The 10,447-nt window shown below is 40.1% G+C and overlaps 1 protein-coding gene across 3 annotated transcripts in view; it reads left to right on the forward strand.

Moving 5' to 3' along the window:
* The window catches only part of mylk5 (myosin, light chain kinase 5), a 23,011-nt gene extending 16,751 nt beyond the window's left edge, over window positions 1-6,260 (forward strand). For 2 of the 3 annotated variants that reach the window (XM_079605459.1, XM_079605461.1), the window contains exons 15-17: window positions 4,212-4,296; window positions 4,472-4,594; window positions 4,676-6,259. In XM_079605459.1, the coding sequence (XP_079461585.1) occupies window positions 4,212-4,296; window positions 4,472-4,594; window positions 4,676-4,881 (414 nt within the window). In that variant the 3' untranslated portion in view covers window positions 4,882-6,259. Of the gene's footprint in view, window positions 1-4,211; window positions 4,297-4,471; window positions 4,595-4,675 lie in introns of all 3 variants that reach the window. The other variant, XM_079605460.1, reaches the window with a different exon arrangement.
* Window positions 6,261-10,447: the final 4,187 nt, after the last annotated feature.

Below are 10,447 nucleotides of genomic sequence, written 5' to 3' on the forward strand. Positions count from 1 at the left end.
ATGTCCGTCTTCTTTTTCAGGGAACGACGAAGTGATAATAGACGACTGACAGCCTGGTCTCTATTATTGGGTAAACGCTCTCTGGGGCAGCGAAACGGGAGTGGAGCTACCCAACTGTTTGCTTTGTCTTTGGTGAATTCGTCATCCATAATATCCAGGAAAGCCTCATCTTCTCCAGATAGTGCAAGCATGTTATCTTCTTTGGTTTGTTTGAAGATATGCTTGCCAATGTCATGAGATCGTTTTGTGCTCCTTATGAGCCTGTGCTCTTCACTTGTGAACCTTTCTTTAGAACAGATGCTGTTTCTGCAAGGTGTGAGAAAGCTGGGCCTGCCGTTCTCAAGCACACTAGTTTTGAAAGTGCTCACCGTGGGTTTGTGCGCTCTACCGAGGCACACATCTCCTACAATCACCCATCCCAGGTCGAGGAGTTGGGCATATGGAGCATTGTGAGGACCATTGCGTTGTCTGCGGACCTTGTGCGCACGGATAAGATCTCTCCCTATGAGAATGAGAATGTCAGCTGCGGGATCCAGTGGAGGTATCTGAGAGGCAATGGCTTGAAGATGAGGATGGTAAGCAGCGGCTTCAGGAGTGGGAATCTCCAGTCTGTTATCAGGGATCGAATTACACTCTATGAGTGTTGGAAGCATCATTGATACCTTCCCATCCAAGGATTCAACCACAAAGTCTTTTGCTCTCCTCCCGCTAGTATCAACTGTGCCTGAGCATGTTCTCATTGTGTAAGGGAAGACTTCTCCTTGAACATTGAACGTATGAAAGAAGGCTGACCTCGCTAAAGATAGGTTACTCTGATCATCCAGCATGATGTACATACGCTTCTTTTCCTCAGAACAACCATCAGGGTAAACATTGACTAGGCAAATTTTTGAGCATGACTTTCCTTGTAACCCTGTTCCACATATTTCTGTACAGACGGACGTGGTCACTGTGGAGGTTGGTTCTTCTTGCTCCCCGCCTTGAGCCTCTGTTGGTGTGGCGGTTCTCTTTTCGAGCCATGGAGCTGGACCATCATGAAGAGCAGAGACATGGTCATGGCTATTGCATTCTGAACAATTGATAGTCACCCTGCAGTCTTTGGCCCTGTGGTCTGAAGAAACACAGCACTTGTAGCAGATAGAGTTCTCCTTAAGAAACCTCTTCCTTTCAGCTAAAGACTTCATTCTGAAACCTCTGCATTTCAATAGTGAATGGTTCCTTTTATGGAGGGGACATTGTCTCGTCAGGTCAACTGAACTGGTGTTGGAACTTACAGACAAGTTCGATTCAACCTCTGTTTTGCTGGCCGAGATAGAAGGTCTGAATCTTGACTGCTTCATTTGGATTGTTTCAGCTTTAAGAGGCAATGTATTAGAAGATTGAAAAGAGAAGCTGGGATCTGTTCTCATTTCAGCATTTTCATTGACAAACTCAACAAAGTACGAAAAAGGTGGATAATGAAGTAGATATTCTTTCTTGTATTTTGTTCCCTTAACTATCCATGCTTCCTGAAGATTGTGAGGCAGTTTTTCGACGATAGAGTTTATTCCCTTTGATGTGTCGAGGAATCCAAGACCAGGTAGATTGCCTTCCTCTTTCATTGCTTGCACTTCCAGGAGCAGATCTGCGAGTGCTTGCAACTGATTGAAGTCTTTGTGAGAAATCTTAGCGAAACTCTCTAAACGTTTGAATAAAGATGCTTCGATTACCTCTGGGGCACCATATTTTTTGTCCAAACGTTGCCATAAATGTCTGAGACCAGCTTCAGGATCATGTGCATGGGCCGCTCGTATTCTCAGAGCATGTCGGAGGGACTCCCCGTCGAGCCACTTGGTAAGCAAATCAATCTCTTCATTGTCTTTTAGATTTAAACCATCAATGGCATTCATAAACGCTGTTTTCCATGGTATGTAATTCTCTGGCTTGTTGTCAAATACTTTGAAGCTGCAAGTGAGAAGATCACGACGTGCAAGAAACACTGCAAGATCAGACACCTCGCTGGATCGAGGTACTGGTTCTCTTGGTGAACAGGGGTTTCTCACATGAGAGGGAAAGCTCTTCGGCTGCCTTGTATGCTGATACCCCATTTGGTCATGTCTGCTTATTGCATTTACAGCGCTAGGAGTAGACTGGCTGATTCCAGGAATGTCTTTTTCTTTCTTCATACTCTGGTTCTGAGAAAAGTGTGTCCTAATGTATTCTTCTGTGCGTTCAGCGGCCAAAGAACTACCCCTTTCAGTTTCGTCGTTTGAACAGATTGCAGCAGATTCCAACACCCTTGCTGCTGCGAGAGCTGCTTCAGCTTCACCCTCCTCTTTCAGAGCATTCAGCGTTGCTTCAATCCTAGCCTTTTCGATCTCCATATCTATCTGGCGCTTTGCAAACTCAGCTCTTGTGCGTGCGGCCTCTGCCTTTGCGCGTGCTTCAGCTGCAGCTTGGCTTGCATTAGATTTATGAGAGCGACGTGAGGATGAAGTGTTGCTGGCTGAAGATCTAGCCTCTGACCTGGTTTCCAGCTTGGGAGCTTGGCTGTGTTTTGACGAGTGCGACATTCTGGTTCTCTCCGTAGATAGAGCGCATGTAGTCCAGTGTTAAACTCTCAATGTGAAGTCAATCTTTTCACTCTTCTGCCTTCAGCTTATGTTTGCTTTTGCAGCGAGCTAAACAAAGGCTTAGTTAAAGTCGTAGACATTTGTCAGGGTCAAACTCTCTTTACTGAAGCCCAATTTGTGAAACTGTAACACAAATTAACAATGATATTAAAAACATATCTCTTACCATGTTACATTCAGTTCACATTGATCAAAACAAAACATAAATGTGCATTTATGATGCACATAAATCACCCTTACATAACTTACATAACTTAGAAGATAGCGGTGTTAAGAAGAACTATCAAGCATCTCAATTATGGTTACATTTAAGATGTCACATGTAAATCGTTCTCAAACATGGGTATAACCTATCAAAATACATGTAATCATATTTTACCGTTTAGATTAATATTTTAAACTTACAGATTGTGCCGTTTCAAGAGCAAAACAAGATGGATGGACGTGGATGCACCTCTACACTCTGCACCATGAGTTCTAACATCCAAAATGGCTGATATATTATTAAAGGTGGCGTGCTACTTAAAGTGACCACAAGGTGTCAGAATTAACCAAGGCAACTATAATATAACTAAGGCCAGGATATTATGGCTAACGATCACGTGTGCTTTGATAACCAATCACATTACAGCCTTGAGCCTTCACGTCATTGAATTTCGTTCAGAGTTGTGCGACACTCAAACACAGAGGCTATGTCCAAAACCGTCCCCTATGCCTTGAAAAGAGCACAAATGGAAGGGACAGCCATAAGACATGAATCTAAAAAGAGCAAACATGTTGAAAATTAGCTGATGAGCTGTCGATTCATTAAATGATTAGCCGTCTTTCTACAAATGCAGTTAGTAAAGTCTCCATTGACATCCATTTTTTTTAAACGGCTATGGAAAAAATACTATGGAAATCAATGGGGCCCATCAACTGTTTGGTTGGCGGAAGAATTATATTTCAATGCTTATGTGTACTGTCACAAAACAATTCTAGAATGTCACAAGATTTTTCTAGAATGATTTAAACAGATCAGGGTGCTCATCATCAGACTTTTTGACCAATTTATTTATTTTAAAGTCCACATGATATCAAAATTGACCATATTTACTTTGTTTGCCTAAATTGATCGTTTTGTGGTGAACAATTCATCCATGCAAGTCAATCCACACACAAAAAAATTTGGCTTCGAAATCTTTAATCAAAATCTGAAAATGCCCCTCCCCTCTGCATTGGAGGACCTTCCCTGATGACGTAGGTTTGACGGTTTTGGTGTCTGCTTAACATCCGTAACCACGCCCCTCCAACTGACAGTAGACAGGCTGAATCAGAGCCATATAGTTCGCTGATGCCCACCTCTCTCTCTATATGGCTCTGGGCTGAATGAAACACCTACTTTTCTAGATCCAATCAGGTGCTAGTTGGAAAAAAAGCCATGCCCACTATTTTTCCTCATTTAGTATTCCGTTTCTCTCGGAAATACGTCACAACACTGAGATAAAGTCGGTTGCAACTTCCGGTTCACGCGGACTTTAAACAACTGACTCATTAGAGTCATACGTTAGTGAATTGGACTTCTGTTCTTTCATTATCATTTTGTTACTTTGTTTTTAGAAAACAGGGAAAGCTTTGCTGGCTCTGAAGAGGATGGCTATCTTGTCTAAACCAGAGGCTTCTGCAAGCTTGAGCCCTGTAGATGGTGAGAAAGAAATTAAACATGAACAAAGTCTAAAAAACCATAACGCACAATGTCAGCATTTGTGACTTCTTGTGACATCTCTACCAACTGTGTCTCACTGAAGATATTAAATGCTCTTTTTATTGCAGTGATACATTATTTTACAGTTCAGTTCTTGCTATTATATGTGTTATAGAGACAGATAAAGCAATGCAATCTCTGGAGCTGAAGCTTCAGTGTAAACCTGAGTTCAGCAAGACTCCGTCGGACCTGACCGTCCCGCAGGGCTCCAGCGCCCAACTCTCCTGTCTCATCACAGGTTAGGACACACAGTGACCTTCTCCACAGACTTCAGAGCCAGTCTCTCATGAAGTCACAGCTTGTTCTCTTTGTGTTTCAGGTTACCCTGACCCTGAGGTGGTGTGGTTGAGGGATGGGGAGCTGCTGGAGTTGCAGGACGGGTGTGTGACGGTGGACTATGAGGAGAATGGCAGCTGTACACTCACCCTAGAGAACATCTCTCTCCACCACAGCGGCCTGTATTCCTGCAAAGCCACTAATGTACTCGGGGAGGCGCTGTGCTCTGCTACACTTACTGTGGAATAAACAGACAGACACATGGATTCATAATAGCACACACAAAACAATCATGATAAATACAATATACACACACCAGAGAGATTAAAATATACTGATGCAACCAATGGGGATATAATTGTGAATTCAATGTTAAAACTGTAATAAAAAAAATCAAATGTATGTTATTGTCATTTTATTATTATATGTTTATGAGAATAGGATTGGACGGTATAATATAACTGGCGATTAATATAAATATAATGTCATCACTGACCAATTCATATCAGTGAACGATGTTTAGTATTGTTTGTGACCTCAAAATAGACACAGCTTACACAAAATATTACACAGCTTAATATATATCTGAGTCTGTTTGAGTTTAAATAGATTCTGAGAACTGAATCTAAATTCACCCTATTTGTTCATAAATACATGTTATAGATCTTCTTGTGAACGACTCATCCCTGCACCCCCCCCCCCCCCAAAAACATTTAGTCCACTTAAAACCAACTGCAAGCTCGCATTCAGATCTGCCTTTATTTATGAAGTGCAATTCCTGCATCTCAAAATCCAATAAATGTATGGATTAAATCAAGATACCCCCTACATTCTTTTCTTTTTCGTTTATCCATTTCATTAGGATGTACAGTACATCACAATACAAATGAAGTGGTCTGTCACTATTTCTGTTCAATGCAGCTTTAATATATTAATATAATAATATGTCTGACATCATGCTATTATTAATATCCAACCAGGCTGTTCGCAAAGTTTAGAGTATGTCAATAACAATGCAGTTTAAAATATCATTGGCATTCTAAAAGCCTCATACACACTAATCTGAGCCTGTCTTCTTTCTTTTTTTCAACTTTAGCAGTCTGTGGATAGTCTTTGCTTTTGATTCTCAGCTAATGTTATCAACTTTTTTGGAATCCTTAAAACTGCTCTCTGCTCTGATCACAAATTTGGTAACCAAATGTATGTGTACTAATCTCAGTGTAAAGGAAACCTTAGACACATTTGCAGGTTTGATGTTACTGATGCTGTATGAGCAATTTTGACAAAGCAAGGATATTTTGTGGTCATGTGACACCAGCCATTTGCACATAAGGTTGACGTGTCCATATCAGTAACACTAAATGTCTCTTGTGACCAAAATATTTGCTTGAAATGAAAAAATAAATCACCTAGACTATTTAAAGCCACATTTTGTGACAATTCTGGTTGTTTAATAGGCATTCGAAAATAAACAAATGAAACCATATTTTTCATATAGTTGTGATGCTTATTTTATGTATAAGAAATGGGTTTTCAACATGCATGTCATATGTCATCATTTGTTCCTGTTTAGTCACATTTCCATACATTCTAAACATAATCCAGCAATAAACTGAATTTTCCCTCTTATTTAGTGCGTCATGGTCATTTCCCTACAATTTGCATCTGCAATGTACAGGAAAGAAATAAACTGCATGGTCTAAGTATGAAACAGCATTTTTCATGTTTAACTAACCTAAACGGATAGGCAAATGAGAACAAGAGAGAAGAAAGTCTGCCAATGCTGTATTTTGTTCTTCTACATCCCCCATGTGAATTGACCTGACCTCCTTTCTTGACCTGACCTGAGGTCAAAGGCCAACAGCACAAGAAGAAGGTCAATATAACCAAAATATGTACTTTCTGGCTCATTCTGAACATCTTTCATGACTTGTAACTATGTTATCTTACAGTACCTTCCAGTAACTATCCCTTTTGATTTTTCATTAACATGAGAGTAGTGTGGTGTATGCAGGTGTATTTTTCTTCTGGTTTGGAAATTGTAGTAAAACCACACTAACAACATACAGTATATAGGCTAATAGGTGTTTTACTATAACCATGATATTTGTAGTAAAACAATGGTAGTAAAATGTGATCCTGGACCACAAAACCAGTCATATGGGTCTATTTTTTTAAATTAAGATTTATACATCACGAAAAAGCTGAGTAAATAAGCTTTCCATTGATGTATGGTTTGTTCGGATAGGACTATATTTGGCCGATAAAAAAAGAAAATCGAAACATTGAGAAAATCACCTTTAAAGTTGTTAATTTATGTTTGTGACTGTGCTGCATTCACTCACAAAAGTTAATGTTTTATATATTTATGGTAGGAAATTTACAAAATATCTTCATGGAACGTGATCTTTACTTAAAGGATAACTCTCGCCAAAATTGAACCTAGGCTCTTTTTGTTAATCTACCCGAGTCAAACATTCGTGTAAAAGCATAATAAGAATGGAAACTCCACTTTTAAGTTTGACCGTGTTTTCGTTTTAGGTCTAAATGCCTTTTGAATGGGAGTGCTAGTGTTTTAAAAATAGCGATTTTGATGCTATCATTGTAGTGCCCAATGCACTCCCCATTCAAAAGGTATTTTGAACGAAAACAGAAATACGGTCAAACTTAAAAGTGGAGTTTTTTTATTCTAATTATGCTTTTACACGAATGTTTGACTCGGGTAGATTAACAAAAATAGCCTAGGTTAAATTTTGGCGAGAGTTACCCTTTAATATCCTAATGATTTTTGGCATAAAATAAAAATCGATCATTTTGACTCATACATTGTATTGTTGGCTATTGCCACAAATATACCCGTGCTATTTGTGACTGTTTTGTGATCCAGGGTCACAAATGATTAATTCATCAATATGCCCCCAAAATGTTGTGTTTACTTTTTGTTGGTCACCAGGATGAGATTCTGGTGGCCCAAGCAGGCTTTTTGACTAGTTTAACAAGAATGGTCAACCAGCTTTACCAAAAACCATGCTAATACACCAAAACCAGCATAAACATTATTCATACTGGTCTTTTCAGTTTGTACATAATAATAATAATAATTTGTTACATTTATATAGCGCTTTTTTCTGAGACCTCAAAGCGGTTTACATAGAAGGGGGGAATCTCCTCAACCACCACCAATGTGCAGCATCCACCTGGATGATGCGACGGCAGCCATATTGTGCCAGAACACCCACCACACACCAGCTTGCTGGTGGAGAGGAGACAGAGTGATGAAGCCAATCTGTATATGGGGATGATTAGGAGGCCATGATGGACAGAGGCCACTGGGCATATTTTGGCCAGGATGCCGGGGTTACACCCCTACTCTTTTTCAGAAAGACATCCTGGGATTTTTAATGACCACAGAAAGTCAGGACCTCGTTTTAACGTCTCATCCGAAGGATGGCACTCTTTGGCAGTATAGTGTCCCCGTCACTATACTGGGGTGTTAGGACCCACACAGACCACAGGGTGAGCGCCCCCTGCTGCCCTCACTAACACCTCTACCAACAGCAACCTGGTTTTCCCAGGAGTCTCCCATCCAGGTACTAACCAGGCTCAGCCCCGCTTAGCTTCAGTGGGTGACCGGTCTTGGGCTACAGGGTGATATGGTTGCTGGTGACATGACATGACATGGGGGTGGGAGAACATGATATTGTGGCCACGAATTAAGAATTTGTTCCTACAGCTTATTTTGTTCCCTCGTTGTACTAATTTGTTCCCTTGTATTAATTAAAGGGATAGGTCACCCCAAAATGAAAATGCTGTCATTCATTCATCGTCATGTCATTCCAAACCTATTACCTACTAGTTTAATCTTCGAAAAACAAACTAAGATACATTTGAATGAAATCTGTGAGGTTTGGTTTCTGCCCCTTAATGGAAAGTCCAAGAAACTACAACTTTCAAGATCCAAAAAGGTCCTAAAGCCATCATAAATTGAATATATGCTCTCTATACACCTAAAGAGTGTACATTAGTACTTTAAATATTGGTACAAAAAGTCTACATAGCACCAAAATGTTAGATATTGGGACCTTTTAAAAGGGTACTGGTCCCAGTGACAGCTTTTGTACCATTTTTATCTGAGAGTATATGAATCCTAAATGAAATCTAAAGCAATCGCACCTATTGACTTGAATTAAACACTCAGTTTATACAGATTCAGTTTACGACGTCTTTTTGGACCTTCTATGGTTTGGTTACCTGGACTTTCAATAGAGGGACAGAAACCTCTCAGGTTTCATTCAAAATGTCTTAGTTTGTGTTTCGAAGATTAAACCAAAATCATACATGAGGGTAAAATTATGACAGAATTGTCATTTTTTGGGTGAACTGTACATTAAATCACAGTCAGATTGAATAAAATAAAAACAAGTGAACAAATTAGCTCAACATGGCCACGACTGAACTACAACAAACATGTCATGTGCAGGCTCTGTTGGTTTGTCACTAAATCAAATGGTGCTTGAAACAGGTGTATACTCCAAGGCAAAAGTGGGAAATAAGCTGGTTTTGCAAATAGTCATTTGACCTTCTTAATGCAAATATATCACAGATAATGGATAACAGAAACATCAATCACAAGCTGATGTTGTACTATAAAAACCTGCTCCCCACACACACACACATCAAGGAGCCCCAGACTTTCCTTCTCTCACGCTGACGAAGAATGGAGATGTGGAAAACAAACACTTCATCTTCCCAGAGTGTAGACGGGAATTTCTCCAACATTTCATCCCTGCACGACCAACTCTGCATAGGATCCTACAACACGATCCTTGATGTCCTAATGCTTGTTGTCAATCTTCCAATAACCCTCTATGTGGTTGCAGAACTATTTCTGAAACGATGTGCAACATTTTCAAGTCCAGGAAACTCGTCTACCTCTTCCCAGAACGAACTCCTCTTTCTTCATCTAGGCTTCTGTCATTTCATCTATTACATCAGAGTTATGCTGAACATCGTCCAGAACCTAGGTGGAGTGAGTGGAATCGGACAGGAATACATCACAGCCTTCCACAGCTGCAGTTTGATTGGAGGATCCTTGTTCTTTGCTGGCATGTCCATAGACTTGTATGTAGCTGTGGCTCATCCTGTAGCCTATGTGAACCAAAAAGCTTCTACAAAGCAAATACAGGCACATATATTCTGTACATTTGTTTGGATGTACAATGTCACCATAGGAATAGTCACAGTAGTTTTTAATATCACAATGTACCATCCGTTGTCTATGGCTTCTTTTTGTGCATCAGTACCTGTGAGTTTTATATTTTGTCTGGTTATACTGTTCATCTTACATCACTCAGGATCAGGAAAGGGCAGTCAGACGGCAAGACCTGACAAAATCAAACAGGCTGCTATTCGGTTCATCTTGAACAGCTTGATTATAATATCGATTTACTTTCTGCCTCACATCTGCGTACTGATCTACGTATCAGTGAAGAAGGCTGACTGGTTGCATCTGCCATGTCAAGCTCTCCCTCTGATGCTGACGGTCCAGATATCTGAGTTTGTGACGCCTCTCATCTTCTTCTATAACACAGGAAAACTGAAGGTGATAGCTAAACATTGTTCAACCTTATCTTGCAATTTGGGCAGTTGAAGGAAAACTGTAAAAATTGGATCCACTTTCTGTGAGTCGTAACTTTTGCATCCCTCCATCCACAGTAATAGACAAAGAAGAAAATGTGTATATTTACTTCAAATGTAACTTTAAAATGAATCCAGTGAGTGAAAACTGGCTGTGTTTGAACAGAAGAGCGTTTTA

This window comes from Phoxinus phoxinus (genome assembly GCF_949152265.1).
Source record: "Phoxinus phoxinus genome assembly, chromosome: 1".
NCBI lineage: Eukaryota > Metazoa > Chordata > Actinopteri > Cypriniformes > Leuciscidae > Phoxinus > Phoxinus phoxinus.